Genomic DNA, 22,839 nt, shown 5'->3' with positions numbered 1-22,839 from the left:
AATATCTGAGTCCATTCTGTTGGGGATGTGGAAGGTGGGGCGTGGATCCAGTCGCCGCCTCCACCAGGGAATCAACAGGCGGCGCCTGGAAACCCGCCCCCTTCTGCCGGGTATTTAAATGCCGCTCACTGGGACCGGAATCCAACAGTCCGGGAGCTGGTTTGTTCACTGAGTTCTGGACAGAACAGTTTTCCCCAAATGACCAGAAGGATGAGGTCGGCGATTTCTCTCAGTTTGTTGCTGACTTTCTTATCCCGTGAGTAGTTTTTACTGTCCAAGTCTCTCACTGTTACTGTCTCAGTGTTAGTCTCTCTCTGGAATGTTAGAGAGTCAGGAATCATTTCACCAGGATTAATCCTCTGGGTTTTTGATATATTTTTACAGGTGTCCAGTCGGAGGTTGTGTTGACTCAGCCAGAGGCAGAGACCGGGCGTCCCGGAGGCTCCCTGAGACTGACCTGTAAAACCAGCGGCTTCGATCTTGGCAGCTACTGGATGAGCTGGGTCCGACAGGTTCCCGGACAGGGGCTGGAGTGGCTGGTTAGCTACTATAGTTCATCGTACGAATACTACGCCGCAGGAATTAAGGGTCGATTTACTGCGTCCAAAGACACTTCAAGGAGCATCTTCTCCTTGGACATGACGAGCCTGAAGACTGAGGACACCGCCATCTATTACTGTGCAGGAGTCCACAGCGAGAGGAACCAGGGCTGGACCCGAACAAGAAACGATCTACAGGGACTCAACAACTTCCATCATAACCTGACGGTCAGTACTTGTTTTAAATGTAATATTAACTGTAATGATCAGGACCAGACAACAAGGCGCTCCTGACATAAGTAGCACAGCAAATTTAACAGTAAAACTAGCAAACCAGTCGATGTAATGAGCTGAGCTTTTGGTTGTGTTTATATTTACTGTTAACAGTTTCCGCAATTACAGACCTGGATATAATGTTCATTTTAATATATCTGATACTTGGAGGGAGTCTCTTTTCGTTCAATTTTGTAAACTGCTGCATGAATTCCACTTCTAGATCAGAAGTAAACGTCTATTTGAAGTGAATATTGAGAGCCAGCACTGAACAGAGAGTGGGTGCAGTTTTTGTGCGGGTGTATTTCACTGTGATACTACAGCAGTGGGTCACAGTGCTGTGCACAGCGACATCCTCATACAAAAACCTCAGAGAAGGAGTTTGTTCAAATTCGCGATCACTAACACAGCAGGAACGCCAAAGAAAATCAAATTTAAATAAAATAATGGGTAGAGGTAATATTGGTTTGTGAAAAGATATAAATCTTCCGTTTTGTGAGTGTTGACGGACACGCTAAATCTGCAAAGAGGTTTTGAAAGAATTCCATTCACATTGATAAGTATAATGACCAGTACAAGCTGAAATGTCTCACTGATTCACTTTTAGGCGTGTCGGAATCAGGTTTTTGAGAACGCAGTGAAATTAAATTTCTGTATTTACAGAGAACAGTCTGCCGCAGTATTTGACATGGTGTGTCTCACTGTGATAGCTGGGATGGCACAGCAGTTACTGTCAATACAAAAACCCCTCAGCACTAGTTGAGTCTGCCTGGGTCAGTGCTTGCTTTTACAATCCTGCTATATTTACAGTGAAGTATTATTTATGCCCAGAACTGCCCAAAAAAACGTGGTTTAAAATTGAAAAACTGTGATAATTATCCGTTCATCAGTTGGTGATTTCAGTAACATGTTCATGTGTTACTCTGAATTATAAAACATGAGGATCATTGATGAATAGCTAAAGATATCCACAAACGCAAATATAATTTCGTGAAGATTCATCGTGATCTTACTTTGCCTCTTACTTATGAATATTTAAAATAATGGTGGATTTCTGTCTTTTTCGTGCAGGGACAGTTATTGTATGGCACAGCCCAGGGAGTGTAACATTGTGACGCTATGGGCTACTGGGCACAAGGGACCATGGTGACGGTGACTGCAGGTAAGAACCACACATTTATTTAGTGATTGTTTTACTTGAGTCTTTGCTTTATATTCTTGTCTATTTTAATAATTCATTCGTTCATTGAAACGTGGGTTTGGTGAATTCTGTATGCAAATTCTTTTACAATGTTTCATGTGATTCTGCTTAAATTGAGTTATATAATTCCACTGTGTCTTGACAAATGGTGCTGCTGAGGGATTCGGTCCCTGGTTGTTGTGATTTGGTGTTTATCTGCTGAGGATAATGTGTGGCCGGGCGACTTGAAATATCTAACGTTTGTTAAAACAATTTGACGTTTCTGCAATGTTTAATCTCGGTGACATCGAACGCCTGCGGGTTTTACCGTCTGTTGCACAAGGGTTTAAATAGGTTTGAAATCAAACCCAATATTAACAAAATATGCTTAAGTTTCAATATTAATTTATTGAACATGTTCCGCCTACTCACAATGCTGTTGACATTATTCCATATTTCCGTTTAGTTTAATTATTCATTTATTTAGTGACGAGCGTGTTGCCTGGATTCGATATTGAGATTTTCTTGTAATGTTACATTGGATTCTGTTGGAAGTGTTTGTACAATTGAGCTGGTTCTCCATGAAACGGGTTTCAGCCCCTCAGTGATGTGATTTGGTGTTTTTCTCCCGAGAATATTGTGTGTCTGGGTGGCTTTGAATTAGTAGAATTTGTGAAACGGCTTGGCGGTTCTGCTTTGTTTCTGCATTGTTTAAACTCGGTGACATTGAGCGGTTACACGTTTTGTGATTGAATGAAAACAGCCTACGCGTTTGTATCTGCTTGAAGCGCGATTGTAGGCAGAAAACAGACAGGTTTCAGAAATGGGAAAAAAGCGTTTAAAGATGTGGTAGAACATTTTGTCTTTATTTTAAGTGATAATTGCAGATTAAACTAAACCATGGATTATGACGCTCATTCGGAACATAATTCGTTACTGCAATCAGAAACTATATAATTAACAAGTTTTCAAGTTGTAGAGTAAAATTATTACAATTCAAACAATTATAATGTGGTAATATTTCTCCATATTGGCTGAACAGCTTTCATATTATCATAATTGATCATTAATCGCCTTTCATAATTTTGTTGTGCACTGCGCACAATTAACATGATTGGGAAAGTTTTTAGGCTGGAAACATTTTGTGATTATGCATGAAATAATTTCAATAAGAATATACTGATTCTACAGATTTGGTCAATTTCACAAGGGATTTTGAATTATTTTTTATATCCCTGATAACGTTTGCATTGACTTAAAGAGGAGTTTGACATTTCAGCTTGGCAATATGTCTATCCGGTTATTACATTCTTTCTGTGCAGCCGTAATCATATTATTCCTTCAATGTTATTGGGATTTGGATAACGAGACAATTGTCACTAATCTAATCTTAAACAGTTTTCTGGGGGGGGCGTGGGGGGGGGGGGGTGGGGGGGTGGGGGGGTAGAATTCGTTGGCAGTAAATGAATTGTTCTTACATTTTTTTTGAACTGTAGGAAGGTGCAGGCTGCATATGAATAGAGATTGACAAGGAAAAGCTTGAAATTAGAACAGATTAATTTAATTACAAACATTAATGTTAGTTTTGAATTTAATAACAACATCCTGTCTACCATAGCTGTGCTGTACACAGGATAGGATTATAGGAGAAGAACAGATTATATCTGAGATTCATGCTTAATTCTTATTAAATATTAAATTGAAGAACAAAATCTCGATTCAATTTGCTGATTATATTTCAGTATCGCAGATGATCTGAATGAATTGTTCTCATCAAGTTTTATATTGATCAATTTGGATCTTCTTTCAATGAACAATATATGTAACAATTAAAGAATAGGGATTGTTATCTAGGGAACAATTTTATTGATAATAAGTAACTGCCAGGAACATTTTTTTACATATAGTTTGGAGTTAAGACAAGCTTCCTTTAGCAAACAGATGATGTTGCAGCTCATAGACACTTAATGCGATGTGACCCCGGCCAGATTTGAAAGTATTTCAAATATTCTACTGATAAATTCGCCATGTGAATTACTCGATGAGAATAGATGGAATTTATGATTTCTCAATGCGTTCAGAAACACGCATAGCTTACAATATTGTTGGTTAAAACAGTGCAGTAGAAGTAGAAGTAAAATAGTAAATCGTGCTTAGATTTAAGTAAAATTGATACACTTGCCTGAACGTTAACATCTAGCAATTTGAAATTTATTGTTTAACATTGTTTCAGTGTCAGGTTGATTTAAATAAACCCCAATTATTTCACAAAGTACCAGGGAGAAACAGGTTTTCAATTTTTGAAAACCATTTTTAATATTATAGAGTAAAAATCAGCTGACAAGAAAATGAATTGACAATAACAAGATAATTAGCTTACAATATAATATTAGTGATAATTAATTCAACATAAATGTGCTCCAACAATTAAATAGTATACTGGTCATTATGGTGAATGCAAAATCTCAGTGGAGAGAATTTTTAATTGTATCCAAAATTAATTTAGAAAAGAGTACTTTTCTTACTCAGCTGTGCTCAGCTCGATAAGGTGTTTCACCTCGATGTTTTTATTAGTTCTATTCATACCTAAAATCAAATCAAATCAGCGGGTAATCGGTTTTCAATGTGAGTGTTTCCTGATTTGTTTAATTCTTACACTGTCATTGAGTCTCCGTTACGGACACCAAATTATCTTGAACCTGTAATTTTTGCTATGCTCATTTTCAGGGTAACTTAAATCCTATATTATTTGGAGATTTGAGACAGATCAGGGAGAATTAGATGGACTTAAAATGGAATTTTGAAATGAAAATCAGATTAATTTCAAAGAAGTTGTGGAATAATTGTAGTAAATTGACCGTTCATCAATTGGAATCAAACAGCTTGAATGAAATGGACAGATTGAACAGATCTATCTGCGGGGAACTCGATTGTTGCACCATTTGTGTCTGTTCTGTTTCTGTGCGCGTGGTCACTGTGCTGGAACCAGGAATCTTCCTGACTGGTTGTTAACCTTCTGGTTCGCTCTCCTGGATTTCAAGAAGTGCAATTTGATTTATTTCTTCAAAAAACTTGTATTTGTGAGAAATGTGAAAGTTTGACTTTTTGACCAGGCGCCTCAGAAATGAGATACCCAACCCATTGTGACAGTCAGAAAGGACAATTCAGAAACGACAGACAGACTGTCGAAGGAGATTTGGTCGATTTTAAACCAGTGATGTATGTGTCTTGGGAGTGTTCGGTTAGGCAATGCAGAGAGAGTTTTATCCTATTTTAATCCGTGCTGTAGTAGTCCTTGACTTCTTTGGTTGGACAGTGTGGAGTAGGAAATTAGCCTGTATCTTATTTTTAATCCTGTCATAGGATGTTGAGGTCGCTGGCAAGGCCAGCATTTGTTGTCCATCCCTAATTACCCCTTGAGGAAGTGTTGAAATGCCACCTCCTTGAATACTACAGATACACTCACAGTGCTGTTAGGAAAGGATCTCCAGGATTTTGATGTATTCACAGTGAAGGCACGGCGATATCATTCCAAGTCAGGATGGTGGGTGCCTTGGAGGGGAGCGTATAGGTGGAGGTGTTCCCAAGCACCTGTTGCCCTTGTCCTTCTAGTTAGGAGAGGTTGCGGGTTTTGAAGGTGCTGCTGAAGGAGCCTTGGCGAGTTGCTGCAGTGCATCCTGTATATGGTACACATTGCAGTCACTGTGCGTCTGTGGGGGAGGGTGTGAATGTTTCAGGTAGTGGATGGGGTACCAATTCTGTGGGCTGCTTTGTCCCGGATAGTATCGAGTTTCTTGGGGTTTTTTGAAGTTTCACTCACTGAGGTAAGTGAAATCTATTCCATCCCAGTCCTGACTTGTGCCTTGTATATGGTGAGTTGTCTTTGGGCAATAGGAGTTGAATTACTCGCCAGAGAATTCCCAGCCTCTGACCGCCTCTTGCAGCCACAGCATTTATATCAAAACCGGATTGAACTCTCTCCTGGGCATATTTGATAGGACAATGTGGAGGGAGTTTTATTTTATATCAAACCAGTGCTGTACCTGACCCGGTGTGTTTGACAGTTGAGTGGAGAGTTGGCTTTCTGTTGAATCTCACCCTTGCAGCTGATGACAGGAGTGTACTGGGGGAGGAGTGGGGGCTTTAATCCATATCTTAACTTGTCCTGTTACTGACCTGAGAGTCTTCTCCCTGCAGAGGTCAAACAAACTGAATCAGCATCGAACTAACTGGCTGTGAGTTCTTGAGCCAGATCTGTGAAAATAAATTGTTCCATTGCTCGGTTGAAATGACGAACGTTAATTGTTTTTAACAATCTTTCTGGAGAGAACATGTATAAATTTTAATCAATTAATTATGTTTCAGCATTTTGAGTATCAGAAAATCATTGAACGTGAGTGAGCTGAACTTGAGCACAATTTCAGAACAAACAGAATCAGGGAGTGACAGTGAGGCTCCAGAGAGCAGCGCCTGTTCTGATCTGATCAGAGGCTGTGAGTTATTTAAACGATTGAAATGGACAATGACCAGGCTCCCGCTCCAAATAACCAGCCGCGGGGGATTTGGGGAAAAGGAGCCGCCATCAAAAATTGAGTCATTCGATTGCCGTCTGCAGGGCATGAATGACAGAAATGAGAGAATGAGAGGATATCGGCCCTTCGATCCTGCCCTCCATTCAGTAAGATCATGGCTGATCTACCTCGACACACTCAGTCTCTTAACCACACACCCTCACTCGCTCACTCTCTCTGTCATGCACACTCACTTTGTCACACTCACACACACTGTCACATTCTCCCTCTCACACTCAAATTCTCTTTAACATGCACACACTCTGTCTCTCACACATTTCCTCTCTCTTTCACACACACTCTCACACAGACACTCACATTCTCTCATACACATACTCTCTCAACTATACACACTCACACACGTGCACACTATCTCTCACACACACATGCACTCTTTCTTTCTCACACATGCACTCTCTCTCACACACACGCACACTCCTCTTTTACGCACAACCACTCTCTCACATACATGTACCCTCTCTCCCACACACATACACACTCACACACATGCACACACTCTCCATTCTCTCTGTCACGCACACAGAAACACAAACACATTCCCTCTCACACACACACTTGTTCACTCACACATGCACTCTCTCTTATTCTCTCTCTCTCTGACACAAACACTGGCTCTGTCTTTCACACACTCTTTCTCTCCCACACACACACACGTTCGCTCCCTCACGAACTTTCTCTCACACATTTATACTACCAATCACTCACACCCCTATACACTCTCTTTCTCTCTCTCTCTCTCTAACTCTTACACGCACACAGTCGCTCTCTCTCACACACACACACAGCAACTCTCTCTCACACACACATACTCTCTCTCTCACACACATTTCTCTATCTCAGACACTCTCACACTTATACTCCCTATGACACGCACAGAAAAACACACTCTCCCCCTCTCACACACTCTCTCTTTCTCTCTCTCTCTCTCTCCCACACTCACAAGCACACGCAGTCTTTCTCTCCCACACACAATTCTCCATTTCACACACTCTCACAATTAAACTCCCTATCTCACACACACACACACACACACACACACTCCGTCTCTGTCTCTCTCTCTCTCAAAAACACACATACACTTGCATGCACTCTCTCTCTCTCTTTCTCTCACACACACACATTATCACACACAGAAGTGGGCTGAAAATACTAATTGCAGAATGAAAATCCGTGAAGCTGCAGGCATGTTCATTGCTCCATTTCTGAGGACCTGTTGTGTAAAATGAAATTACACAGGTGACATCACTATATATGTGGAGAATTTCCAAGTGTTGAACCAAACATATAGAAACAAAAAAAAGGGAGGGATGTGGCGGATCCCCAATACTGGTGCACACTTGGTGCAAGAAGCCTGCATGGCCCATCCTGGTTTTGCTGTAACCGTCCCCTCCAGCCCCCTCAGTCTGCCTATTCGCACACTGACATGGGTTTCTCAAAGAAAGGCATCGGCATTAAAGCAGCTGGCCAGCGATCTACACTGCTGTCTGACTTTACACAGCCGGTGTTACTGAAAGCTGATCAATATGGAGAATCGGGACAGGATCGATGGAGAGGAAGAGGAGGAGGTGGAGGTGGTGGAGCCGAATGGAGGTGCCCCCAGCTCGGCTGTGGACGACAGGAAATGGAAAGCTGAGCCGGAGCAGAAAATCATCCGGAGAAACATCGCCTTGATGAGCCTCCTGCACCTGGGCCCCCTCACTACCCACAATCACTCACCCTCACTCACTCACTCACCCTCACTCCCTCACACTGACTCACTCACCCTCACTCACCATCGCTCACTCACTCACACTCGCTCACACTCACTCATTCAACCTCACTCACTCACTCACCCTCACTCACTCACCCTCACTCACACACCCTCGCTCCCTCACCATCATTTCTTCACCCTCACTCACTGGCCCTCACTCACTGACCCTCGCTCACCCACAGTCACTCACTCACCCTCACTCCCTCACCCTCACTCCCTCGCCCTTACTCACTCGCACTCCTCACTCACCCACCCTCACACACCCTCATTCATCCACCCTCGCCCACCTTCACACACCCTCATTGACTCACCATCAATTACTCACTCACCCACCATCACTCACCCTCACTGACCCTTATCCACCCAGCTTCATTCACACTCATCCACCCGCCCTCACATACCCACTCACCGTCACTCACACACCCACCCTCACAGACCCACCAACCCTCACTCACCCGCTCATCTACCCTCATTCAAATACCCACCCTCATTCACTTATCCATCCTCACTCACCCACCTTCAGACACCCACCCTCGCTCACTCACCACCCACCCTCATTCACTCCTTCACTCACCCACGCACCCTCATGCAATCAGCCACCCACCCTCACTCTGTCACTCAGCCACCCTCACTGTCAATCATGCACATGCTCACTTACTAGATCACTTTTCCTAAATCGGTGTGTGGGAGGGCGGGACCTGCAGGGAAGAGAGACTTGGAAGCGAGGCCTGAATCCTCACAGTGTCAGAAAGTGGAGCATGGCCGAATGGAGTGATGAGCGTCGGTGGAAAGGTCAGAGAGCCTGGTGAAAGTGCAGGGACCCGTGGAGTAAGTGCAGAGAGCTGGGGGGAAAGGGCAGAGAGGCGGGAGGGGGAAAGGGCAGAGAGGCGGGAGGGGGAAAGGGCAGAGAGGCGGGAGGAGGAAAGGGCAGAGAGGCGGGAGGGGGAAAGGGCAGAGAGGCGGGAGGGGGAAAGGGCAGAGAGGCGGGAGGGGGAAAGGGCAGAGAGGCGGGAGGGGGAAAGGGCAGAGAGGCGGGAGGGGGAAAGGGCAGAGGGGCGGGAGGGGGAAAGGGCAGAGAGGCGGGAGGGGGAAAGGACAGAGGGGCGGGAGGGGGAAAGGGCAGAGAGGCGTGAGGGGGAAAGGGCAGAGAGGCGTGAGGGGGAAAGGGCAGAGAGGCGGGAGGGGGAAAGGGCAGAGAGGCGGGAGGGGGAAAGGGCAGAGAGGCGGGAGGGGGAAAGGGCAGAGAGGCGGGAGGGAGAAAGGGCAGAGAGGCGGGAGGGAGAAAGGGCAGAGAGGCGGGAGGGGGAAAGGGCAGAGAGGCGGGAGGGGGAAAGGGCAGAGAGGCGGGAGGGGGAAAGGGCAGAGAGGCGGGAGGGGGAAAGGGCAGAGAGGCGGGAGGGGGAAGGGAAGGGAGGTAGAAGGGAGAAGGGAAAGGAGGTAGAAGGGAGAAGGGCAGAGAGGCGGGAGGGAGGAGGGCAGAGAGGCGGGAGGGAGGAGGGCAGAGGGGGAAAGGTTAGAGAGGCGGGAGGGGGAAAGGGCAGAGAGGCGGGAGGGGGAAAGGGCAGAGAGGCGGGAGGGGGAAAGGGCAGAGAGGCGGGAGGGGGAAAGAGCAGAGAGGCGGGAGGGGGAAAGGGCAGAGAGGCGGGAGGGGGAAAGGGCAGAGAGGCGGGAGGGGGAAAGGGCAGAGAGGCGGGAGGGGGAAGGGAAGGGAGGTAGAAGGGAGAAGGGAAAGGAGGTAGAAGGGAGAAGGGCAGAGAGGCGGGAGGGAGGAGGGCAGAGAGGCGGGAGGGAGGAGGGCAGAGAGGCGGGAGGGAGGAGGGCAGAGGGGGAAAGGTTAGAGAGGCGGGAGGGGGAAAGGGCAGAGAGGCGGGAGGGGGAAAGGGCAGAGAGGCGGGAGGGGGAAAGGGCAGAGAGACGGGAGGGGGAAAGGGCAGAGATGCGGGAGGGGGAAAGGGCAGAGAGGCGGGAGGGGGAAAGGGCAGAGAGGGTGGAGGGGGAAAGGGCAGAGAGGCGTGAGGGGGAAAGGGCAGAGAGGCGGGAGGGGGAAAGGGCAGAGAGGCGGGAGGGGGAAAGGGCAGAGAGGCGTGAGGGGGAAAGGGCAGAGAGGCGGGAGGGGGAAAGGGCAGAGAGGCGGGAGGGGGAAAGGGCAGAGAGGCGGGAGGGGGAAAGGGCAGAGAGGCGGGAGGGGGAAAGGGCAGAGAGGCGGGAGGGGGAAGGGAAGGGAGGTAGAAGGGAGAAGGGCAGAGAGGCGGGAGGGAGAAGCGGAGAGGGGGAAAGGTTAGAGAGGCGGGAGGGGGAAAGAGCAGAGAGGCGGGTGGGGGAAAGAGCAGAGAGGCGGGAGGGGGAAAGGGCAGAGAGGCGGGAGGGGGGACAGCAGAAGGGGAAAGGGCGAGGGGCAGAAGGGGAAAGGGCTAGGGGCAGAGGGGGAAAGGGCGGGGGGGGAAGGACAGAGAGGCGGGAGGTGGAAAGGGAAGAGAGGCTGAGGGGGGAAAGGCAGAGAGCCGTGGAATAAGTGCGGAGAGCTGGGGGAGAAATGGCAGAGAGGCGAGGGGGAAAGGGCAAAGTTGCGGGGGGGGGAAAGTGCAGAGATGCCGGGGCGGAAAGGGCAGAGAGACCCGAGGGGAAAGGGCAGAGAGCCAGGTGTTTAAGGGTGCAGAGAGGCGGAGGGTGGGGGAAGGGCTGAGAGCCGGGCTATAGCGGGGAGATCCGGGCGATAGCAGTTGCGAGCCGAGGCCCCAGGCGCCCTGGGCCCCACTCTCTCTTTCTCTCCCTCTCTCTCTCTCTCTCTCTCTCATTGTCTCTCCTCCTCCTGAAATCCTTTCCATTCCCGGGGAAAGGCACTCAGTACCTGGCATAAAAGGGAGACAATGTCTCTGTGCGCTTGCCCCTGGCTCCCTGCGCCTTTCTCCAGAGGGTGGTCGCTGCCCCTCCAAACACAACCTGTTTGTCTCCCACTTTTACTGCTGATAGGCTGACTAGCGGGCCTATCAGCAGCTAACGGGATAGAAGGCTCGCCTGTGATTGGAGGAGCAGCTCCTTCCAGAAATCTTGAACTCCACTTACCCGCCTTACCAGCATTTTGAACAACGGCTCCAGGGTCCATATAGAGGGGCTTCGGGGGCCACAATCCAGCCGCGGGACACGGATTGGACAATAAAGTAAAATAAGGAAATGGGCAGAGAAGTTGGCCAAATATCTTGGCCTGAACGAGGTGGTTGCTTAAATAGCAGAGGCATTGGTTTTAATTTTCCAAACTCCCCTAGATTGTGGAAAGGTCTCATCAGATTGGAAAATAGTGAATGAGGCTTTTATATCAAATAAAGGAGGTAAAGGGAAAGCAAGAATCGACAGGCCAGTTAGTTTAACATCTGTCCGAGCGAAAATGCTGGAATTTATTATTAAGGATCCTATCACGGGTCACTAAGAAAATCCAAATGCAATTATGTAGATCCATCATGGTTTTGTGACAAGTGCAGTGCCACAGGGATCAATGCTGCGGCCTCAACTATTTACAATTTATATCAATGACTTGAATGAAAGGACTGAATGAATTTGCGAAATTTGCTGATGACACAAAGATAGAGAGGAAAGTAAGTGGTGAAGAGGGGATAAAGGTCAGCAAAGGGATATAAATAGATTATAGGAGTTGGCAAAAAATGACAGATGCCGTATAATGTGGGAAAATATAAACTTGTCCACTTTGGCAAGAAGAATACAAAAGCAGCATATTATTGAAAAGGAGAGATATTGCAGAACCCTGAGGTACAGAAAGATATGGATCCCTTGGTGCATGAATCACAAAATGTTACAATGCAGGAACAACAAGTGATGAGGAAGGCAAAGGGAGTGTTGTCATTTATTACAAGGGGAATAGAATATAAAAGTAAAGATGTTTTGCTATAGTTTAACAGGGCGTCGATGAGACCTCGTCTGAATTACTGTGTCCAGATTTAGTCTCCTTTTAAGAAAGGATATAAAAGCATTAGAAGCTGTTCAGAGAATATTCATTCAAATGATACTGGGAGGTGTTGTCGGTTAACTTATGAGGAAAGTTTGGGTAGGCTGGGCCTGTATCTATTGGAGTTTAGAAGAATGAGAGCTGATTTTATTGAAACATATAAAATCCTGGGGAAAATTGACAGGGTGGATGCTGAAAGGATGTTTCCACTTGTGGGAGAGACTAACGATAGGGAACACAGTTGAAAAATAAGAGGTCTCCCATTCTGGCAGAAATGAGGAGATTTTATTTTTCTCTCAAAGGGTAGTGAAAGTTTGGAACTCTCTTCACCAGAGTGCGACGGAGGAGAAGTCATTAATATTTCAAGGCAGAGGTAGAGAGATTCTTCATTGACAAGGGAGTCAAAGGTTAGCGGAGAATAGGCGGGAATATGGAGTTAACGCCACAATCAATCAGCTATGATCGGAGTGAATGGTGGAGGAGGCTCGAGAGGCAGAATGGCCTACTCCTGCTACTGATCCGCATGTTCATATGTATATACGATTGGAAAATGTCGTACTTACTGTAACTGGTATTCAGTTTAGAGTTCTATGGTCATTATATAGGTACCATTACAAAGGTACTTTCGAAGGGTCTTTGCTATTCTTTGTTTTGGGGGGACGTGGAGAAGGGAGGGGGCATCAGCCAATTTGAGCAGAGCCAATTTCCAAACTGCAATGATATGAATGACAAGACAATTTCTCTATCACCAAGTGCTGTTGATTGAGAAATAAATGGTGGCGAAATAATGGGGGAAATCCTCTGCTCTTCCATCTTAATCCACTGAAGGGTACGTCATTCAGATGACATCAAAATGTTCTATTTTAGTCATGGGATAGGGGCGGAAAAAGAGGTGTGGGTTTCTAAAGAGGTTTCGACAGATGAGGATCACCAAATGATGGAAATAATAAATGATCAAATGTGGATGTGGGTTTTAGTTGGAATATATTAGGATATGTTTATAGTTATAGTCAAATTTTGAGTTGTTTGGTGACTTAATGATCACAAATCACAGAGTCTAACTTGCTCAATCGGCCATTCTTTCCCAGCGACACCGTCTTCGCCCACTCTCTACAGCCTGGTCTCCTCCTGTCAGCAACACAACACCGACGGCTCCGTCACCTACGGCTGTTTGGCGATGGACTACTCCCCAGAAATCACTAGCCTGACCTGGAAGAAAGATGGGCAGCCGATCACCACTGGATTTAAGACTTACCCGTCAGTGAGAAACCAGAAGGGAACCTTCACCCTGAGCAGCCAGTTAATCATCACCGAGTCAGAGGGGGAATGCAGCAAAATCAAGTGTGAGGTTCAATACAGCGGCTCAGCCAAGAGCATTCGAATGCAATGTAAGTGTTGGGGAACCTGTGAGAAACAGAAAGGCTGTAATTGACCTGTATAGGACCTTGGTTATAATACATTTATAGTACTCTGCACCGTTTTGATCCCTGGAAATTCCAGGTTAGTGTCCATTGACCGCAAAGAGCCTGTTAAAATATAAGAACTCATTGTATCTGTTATCAATTTCTTCTGCAAGAAATGGCTAACCTGTGTTTTTTGAAGGCCCTTCTTCTGGCTTACTTCCAACTGTTCTCCTCACCGTGAGTTCCCGGGAAGAAATCACAACCAACAAATTTGCCACCGCCGTCTGCTCAATCGTCGATTTCCGTCCAAAGTCAATGACCGTGAAGTGGCTGAAGAATGGACAACCCATGGATTCAGGAATTGTCACCTCTCCCGCCTTTGAAGTGAAGGGGACCTTCTCGGCGACCAGTCGGCTGAATGTCTCCGCTGGGGAATGGTTCACCGACGCGGTCTATACCTGTCAGGTCACTCATCAAGGGGTCACCCAAAGTCGAAACGCCACCAAGTGTGAGGGTAAGAAATACAAACCGAGGAAGCAATAGATCATTCTGCTCTCCGATGTTAATCAAATCAGGAATTTATTGGAGTTAGTAGACGGAACAACTTCTAATTTACTATCATGTAGTTATTGTTTAATTCCGATGTAAGGGCTGCATTCGGATTGTTCACCATTCAGGATTTTATCACGTCACGTCTCTGCATTGACGTCATAGAGTGAGTGAGGTGGACTTGACATTAGCTTTACCCTGAGTCAGCTGATCATATTTGGAGAGGCAGAAGGTGTCTGGAACCCTTCACTGGTAACAGCTTCGGGTTAGAGTGTTGGAAAGTGCATCCACCGTATTTATAAAACGGCTTTCAGTACTGCATTCCAGGGCCCAGGAATGGTACATTTGTAATGGGACTGGGGCAACATAGATTCATGAGAATGTTACCGGGGCTGAAGGACTTAAATTATGAGAACGATTTACACAGACCAAGCTGGTTTTCCATTGTGTAAAGAAGATTAAAGACGATAGTTAGAGGTTGATATGTCCAAGGTGATTTATTCTCCTTCAGGGAGTGAAGGCTGAATACTGCTGTCCTGCTTCTGAAGGTGAAACTTTGGTTGATTTTCATTTCTGTCTCACAGGTGATCACGACTGCCGCAATGATCCCACAATTACTCTACTGCCACCGCCAATAGAACAGGTCTTACTGGAGGCGACCGTGACATTAACCTGCATCGTTTCTAATGCTCCTTATGGAGTCCTCGTGTCCTGGACACAAGAGAAGAAGCCTTTGAAATCAGAGATCGCCGTCCAACCGGGAGCGGATCCTGACAGCGTGGTCAGCAACGTAAACATCTCGACACAAGCCTGGCTGAGTGGGGCTGAGTTCTACTGCAAGGTGAGCCATCAGGATCTGCCGACTCCTTTAAGAAATTCCATCCACAAGGAACAAGGTGAGTGGTGAAATTGAAGCAATAAGTTGTTCAATGTGTCTGTTTCCAGTGTCAGTGTAAGGATCAATATTTACTATTCAGTGTATTCATGGTCTACTCTGATTAGCAATTTCGCCAACTAAACGCTCTGGGTCTGTGGAATTTCAGGGGGAAATTGATAAGTAGATGAATGAACAATGAATTGAAGGCTGTGCCATTGGGTTTAGATGAAGCAAGATGGGAGGAGCCTGGTGCGAAGCTGAAACACCAACATAGACCAGTTGGGCAGAATGGCCTGTTTATGTGCTGTAACCTTTGAGAAACTTTCTCGTCCAACCCCATAAGTTCTCAGGGAAAAGGATTGTGTCCACCTCTGCTCCGAGCTGGAAAACCGGACAGATCCCAAAGTATGTTATTTATTAATTAATGGGATGTGTGCGTCGCTGGCTGGGCCAGAGTTTATTGCCAATCTCTAATTGCCCTTGACAAGGTGGTGGTGAGCTGCCTTCTTGAACCGCTGCAGCCCATGTGGTGTAGATACACCCACAGTGCTGTTAGGGAGGGAGTTCCAGGATTTTGATTCAGCTATAGTGAAGGATCGGTGATATATTTCCAAGAAGTGGATAATCAAACCCTTAATATTCATCACAAAACACGTTTCTCTTACATCTAACCAGCGGTTTCATTGTCTACGAAAGTATCCAGTTTATTGACATTTATTGTACATTTTCTGCAGATAAAGACCTGCGGGAACCGTCCGTGTCTGTCCTCCTGCCCTCGGCAGAAGATGTCTCTGCTCAGAGATTCGTCTCCCTCAGCTGCTTAGTGAGAGGTTTCTCACCCCGAGAGATCTTCGTCAAGTGGACCGTTAATGACAAGCCGGTGAATCCCGGGAACTACAAGAACACCGAGGTGGTGGCGGAGAAGGACAATCGCTCCTTCTTCATGTACAGCCTGTTATCCATTGCAGCGGAGGAGTGGGCCAGCGGCGCTTCTTACTCCTGTGTGGTGGGACATGAAGCGATTCCCTTGAAGATCATCAACAGAACGGTTGATAAATCCAGCGGTAAACCGAGTTTTGTGAACATTTCCCTTGCACTGATGGACACCGTTAATTCATGTCAATGAGAATCTCTCGGTTACATTTCAAACTTCAATAAAAAAATAATAAAGTCCTTTTCTCCAATCATGATTTAAATACACAATTGTTTAATCAATGTTGTTTTCCACTTTTGCTAATGTTAGACCTGTTTAGTTAAAATCGGATATTTACAGGGCTCACACCCAAGTCTTGTACACCCAGTGCTCGCAGCTCAGATACACCCTGGGTTAGAGACAGAGTAAAGCTCATTCATTACGGGATTCTGCAAAATAACATCACCAGCTCTCCTCCCGCTAAGGAGAAATCTGACAATTCCCATTTCCGACAAACAAACACAGTGCATTTAGATCTTGGTGTTCCTGCTTCTCTTGTTGCCCATCCCTTTAAAATGGATGTCAGCTTTAAGCTGCTGCACCACACCCACTGGGAACTGAAGTGGAGTCACACAGAAACATGTCCCAACAATCCCCCATCAGGGAGAGGGGGGAGGGAAATTGTTAACCCACTGTACCCCCTCTTCCCCAACAGAGAGAGGGGGAAGGGAAATTGTTAACCCACTGTGCCCCCACTTCCCCAACAGAGGGAGGGGAAGGGAAATTGTTAACCCACTTTACCCCCACTTACCCAACAGAGAGAGGGGAAGGGGACATTGTTAACCCACTGCACCCCCACTTCCACAACAGCGGGTGGGGGGGAATTGTTTAGCCACTGTACCCCATTTTCTCAACAGAGAGTGGGGAAGGGAAATTGTTAACCCGCTGTACCTCCACTTCCCCAACAGAGAAAACTGAAAAGAAAATTTTAAGCCAATTTTACCTCCACTTGCTAAACAAAAAAGACGAGGAAGGACATTGGTTAACCCGGTGTGTCTCCACCTTCTCAGCAGAGAGAACCGAAAGGGAAATTGCCTAGACAACCAGACAGAGCAAAACTATTAGCTCACTGGACCCTCACTCACCGAGCAGTGAATCTGGAAGGGAACGGGTCTCTACTCAGTTACCAACAGTCCAAGTCGGCTTCCAGCTTACTGGCCACAGATTTTAAACTCCCATCATGCTGAGGATGTTGTAAAAACATATATTTATGCAACATAATTTGAAGATGTTTTAACACTCTTGTTCCTGTTAAGATTATGCTAAGATTGATTTCCCATAATCCGAATCTAAACTGGTGATTGAATCCTCCCTGGGTTGTTCAAGGTTGTGTCCCTGAATTTTATGAGACACATGGTTGATTGTTTGCATTCGTTCACCTGATATCACCTTGCATCTCACAGAAAACACGTTTATACACAGAACATTGAAAATATTCACCAAACTTTTCACCATCAAGGTCAGACTCGATCATTTGCACTGGTGAAATTCGGAAAAATAGTAAAAATACACACAGCTGACAAAAATGGACAGACACAAACACGCGTACACACACACATAGGCACAGACACACAGACACAAACACACACAGGTACAGGCAGACACATTTACACCCACACATGCGCAGCCACACAAACACAGGCAGACACACATAGACAAATACAGACACACGTGCACACACATGCACACACGCGCGCACAATCACAAACACTTGGGTGCAGATGCACAAACATACACAGACACACACGTACACGCAATCACACACATAAACAAATACACACGCACACAATCACACACATACAGAAATACACACACAGACACACTCGCTCACACACATATCCACAATCACACACACAAACAGATAAAACCAGACAAGCAGACTCATACAAGGACACAAAGCACAAATGTAACGATTAGCATATGCATTATCACACGTTCACAATGACATAAATACAGACATAAAGATACACACTATCGTACACATTAAAACAAATGCATGGACACACATTAACACATGCACACATATGAGCAGACGACACCCAGGCACAAAAACACAGAGGAACAGACTAACACATTCACAGACACACATGTAGACACAAACATGAATATACTCATACACACTAGAAAACAAAAAACATACGTCAGTACCAATGAAAACATAAACACACATTGATACATAGTTCTAAATATCGATCAACACACAAATGCACATATTAAAAACTCTCTCTCTCTCGCTGTGTCACACACACACACACACACACACACACACATACACACACAGACGCTGTGACGCAGACATTAATATGCTGACATACACGTGGAACACAAAAAGAAACATTAACACTCATATTAGCAGGCACACATTAAACAGGTAAACACAGATAGTAATAAGTAAATATAGAAATCAAAACATAAACACACACAATAACACACTCATACATCCACATTGGCAGAAAAACAAAATATACGTAAAGAAGCAGACACAAAAATACACAAATCAGCACACATTGGCACATGAACACACACATTAACACACATGTACACCTATGGACACTCAAACAAACTAATGCAAAGCGCGACATACTCATGCAGACACACACAAAAGCTAAAGCACAACACAAACGCCAGGCGATTGAAGAAAGTATAATTCAAATGCACTTTTTAACGGGCATATCCTCCGGCAATTGTCTCTATTACCCGATAAACACACTGAAAAAATGCTCTTACTGAGAAACTGATTTAAGTTAATGACGCACCAAACATTCCCATCACAAATAAACAAACAAGATGGGAACTCACATCCGAGCTTTTAAAAAGCAACGTTCACAGTTTCCAAATAAGTAGCTCAGTGAATCTCTCCCGATACCCATCATAATATTCTCCAATAATAGATCGTACGAACTGTTCGAAAATGAATTGATACTGGAGAAAAGTTGCCATATTTTCCGACACGGACTGTACAAAGATTGTAAAGGAAGAACAGCTGTGGAGATAGTTACAGAAATGGGTTACTGAGTGTCACGAACTTAATAGTAGATATACATTGAACATTGAATACACTAATAACTTAGGAAAGAGTAAAGGAAATGTTTAAAAAATGATATCCTAGATTAATAAACAATCTAATAATATCTCCTCGGATATATCCCTGTAGATTCCACAGACCGCATCTGGACTGAAGACTCTGAGGATGATAACGGCAATATCTGGACAACCGCTTCTACATTCATCATCCTGTTCTTCCTGAGCATTTTCTACAGCGCTGCCGTCACTCTGGCGAAGGTGAGAAGATTCAATCCACTCACACTTCAAACTGACAGAAGCGGTTTGAAAAATCTCTCAATGTTTCATTAATTAAAACTCTAACATAATTGTCCTAGATCATAAAGATCTGCTTCATTATTTCATCCTCTTTTACAGATCAAGTGACCCGTTGAATTTTGGACACCGTAGATTTTCCTCAGCTCTTTACTGAGATCTCTGTACTCCGAATTTAAAATATGTCCTCTCGGTGATTCTAAAACTGAAATACCTTCAGCTTATGTTTCCGAATTTGTAACTGAGACAATGATAGACGATATTTCCATTTCTCTGTTTCAAATGTGCGAGATAATTATGATTGCATTGCAATAGCAGCTTATAATTTCCCAGTCGTTTGAATTCCCTGTGTAAATAAGTAACTTTTTTCATTCCTCGTCCACAATTACTCCCTTCCCTTTATATTGAGCTCCTGTTTTCTCTTTCTGGTGTCTGTTACAGTTGTACACACAGGTGGCAGCTCAGAGCAAATGTGCTCTGTTCTCAATGTGACTCTCAGTCATTATATTCACTTCAGTTAACTTTAAAATAAACTTCCCTGTAAAATGTTCTCTGAAATTGTTAATAAATCATGAATGTGAAACGAACTGACTTTGCTGAACTCCTTTCTCTCAGGCCCATCGTCACCGCTCCATTTTCCCTATTATACTGTTTTCCCCCCTTTCCCAGGCAGGTATTTTTAACCAGTCCTGTCTGGGATGTGAAACAAAAACTGCAAATGCTGGAAAAATTCAGCAGGTCTCACAGCATCTGTGGAGTCAAAAAACAGGGTTAACGTTTCCAGTCCTTATGATTCTTCTTCAGAGCCCAAGGTCCTTCAGTGAAAGAGTCACTGCGACACCCAGCGACCCATCGGTGTTACTACACCTTTACTTCTGCCTTTTTTCTGGCAAACCCCAGAGGCAGAATGATTGCACAGCGAGGAGAACCTCGGTGATTTCACTCATACTCAGGCCTGTCACAGTCACATGTCAGGTAATAGTAAACAGCAGGTGTCTGCTTCATCAGAGGCCCATACAGGACAGTATATGGTGGACGAAAGTTTCCTTTACACTGTCCCATTAAACACTCCCAGGGTCGGTGCAGCAGGGGTTAGATAGGGAGTAAAAGTTTTTTTTTATCTCTTTACCCTTTCATGAGGTGTGGGTGTCGCTGGCAAGGCCGCCCAGAACAGCCCGGCTTCCGAGGCCATTTCAGAGGGCAGTTAAGTGTCAGTCAGGTTGCTGTCGACCTGGAATCACATGAAGACCAGGCCGGGTAAGGATGGCAGATTCGCTTCACTAAAGGACATTAGTGCAGCAGATGGATTTTTACGACAATCGGTGATAGTTGTCATGGTCACCATTACTGAGGCTAGTTTTCAATCCCAGGTTTTAATAATTGAATTCACATTCCAGCAGCTGCCATGTTGGGATTTGAACCCATGCGCCCAGAGCATTCGCCTGGACTCTCTCCACCTTGTCCAATTAAACACTCACAAGGCAGAGACGTCACAATCCACCTTCTCAATGCAATTAGGGATGTGCAATAAATGCTGGCCCAGAAAGCCACGCCCACATCGCATAAATGAATAAGAAAAAATACACAAATACCGCAGACTGAACCGTTGACACAAACCATGGGAGATTCCTAGAGACTAGGGCCGATCTGACACAGTCACATTATCGAGCAGTAATCCTGCAAATTATTACCACAGTTTGGGGCTTATTAGGAACACCAGGGAGCAAAAATAGTGGAAATTCCCAGGCTGCCAGGCGCAACAAACAACTGAATTCACGGAACATCACCCCAGGGATCCTCTCTCCCTGCTCCATTCCCTCTCATACCTTTCTTCTGAACTCACTGAACATCACCCCAAGGATACTCTCTCCCTTCTCCATTCATCCTGATACCATTCTCCTGAACTCACTGCAGATCATCCCAGGGATCCTCTCTCTCTGCTCCATTTCCAGGCCTGCTGTTATCCAGTAACCTCCCACACAAATAGTTTTCGAATATTTATTTTTGTAAATGGGATAACTTAGATCAAACATGTGCATAACATCCAGCCCATTAGAAATATTGGGTTCAAAACAACAAATATAAATTGTTTCTATGATTGCACATATAGAACTGGAACACACCATCGCACCGAGTGAATCCACTGTCAGTTTACATGTTGCTCAGTGAAAATTTCAATCATCCTTGACTTTTTGGCATTTGCGCACTGAGCCGGGAAGCAGTCTGGACTCAAAGAACATGTGAACATATGAACTCAGAGCAGGAGTAGGCCACTCGGCCCTTCAAGCCTTCTCCGCCATTCAATAAGATCATGGCTGATCTGATTGAAACCTGCTGCTTACCCCGATCACCTTTCACCCCCTTGTTGATCAAGAATCAATCTAGCTCTGCCTTCAAAATATTCAAAGACTCTGCTTCCACTGCCTTTTGAAGGAGAGAGTTACAAGTACTCACGACCCTCTGAGAAAAAAACTTCTCTCATCTCTGTCTTAAATGAGCGATCCCTTATTTTTAAACAGTGACCCCTAGTTCTAAATTCTCCCACAAGACGAAAGATCCTCACCACATCCACCCTGTCAAGACCCCTCAGGATCTGAAAGATTTCAATCAAGTCGCCTCTTAACCTTCTAAACTCCAGCGGATGTAGGCCTAGCCTGCCACCTTTCCTCATAAGACAAGCCGCCCATTCTTGGTATTAGTTCAGTAAGCCTTCTCTGAACTGCTTCTAACGCATTTACATTTTCCTTAAATAAGGAGGCCAATACTCTACACTGTACTCCTGATATCACTGTCCTGTACAACTGAAGTATAACCTTCTTATTTCAATTCCCCCTCACAGCAAATGATAACATTCTATTAGCTTTCCTAATTACTTGTGCCTAAACAGTTCAGCATTTTTCAATTTCTGTCAGACCTTCTTAATAGCTTTGCACATCTGGAAAGTATTCTCCCATGTTCTATCTTTGTTACCCTGACGTGTCTAAATCTCTTCACAGCCGAGATACTCCTCCCCACAGTTTACATTTCCACCGCTTCCATCAGCTAATCTTTATCCACAGGCACCAGCAGGGATCGAACTCACAGCATCTGGTTTGATAAGTCCACTATTTTAACCACGGGTTACGCCAACCGCGCCAGAAAGGTTAAGGTCCTCTTCCAACTCTTAAACCTACTGGTATTCTCTGTGCCATTTACTATGAAGATGCATAACGAAAGTGAGTAAAGTTTATGATGGTAAAAATGCATTCATCTCCCTCAGGGAACTGAATCATATTGACACACGCAGAGGAACACACACAGACATAGACACCGATAGTGACAGCGGCCTAAGGAGAGACAAACATCCAGAAATCAAGGATGTCACCAAATTGGCTCCGTTTTTGTTCCATTTCCAACTGCAAATTTGGTGAATGCCGACAGATGAACG

The 22,839-nt window shown here is 45.1% G+C and overlaps 1 gene segment (V, D, J or C); it reads left to right on the top strand.

Annotated features, from left to right (window-relative positions):
* Positions 1-541: 541 nt before the first annotated feature.
* On the top strand, positions 542-19,995 carry LOC144697591 (Ig heavy chain C region, membrane-bound form-like). The segment is given in 8 exon segments: positions 542-767; positions 1,884-1,974; positions 13,381-13,680; positions 13,895-14,209; positions 14,829-15,140; positions 15,856-16,185; positions 19,249-19,376; positions 19,515-19,995. Coding segments are annotated over 7 exon segments (1,437 nt in total).
* The last annotated feature ends 2,844 nt before the right edge of the window (positions 19,996-22,839 follow it).

The sequence above is a fragment of the Cetorhinus maximus genome, chromosome 23 (genome assembly GCF_964194155.1).
Source record: "Cetorhinus maximus chromosome 23, sCetMax3.hap1.1, whole genome shotgun sequence".
NCBI classification, from domain to species: Eukaryota; Metazoa; Chordata; class Chondrichthyes; order Lamniformes; family Cetorhinidae; genus Cetorhinus; species Cetorhinus maximus.
This window is presented reverse-complemented; position numbering and strand designations above follow the sequence as displayed.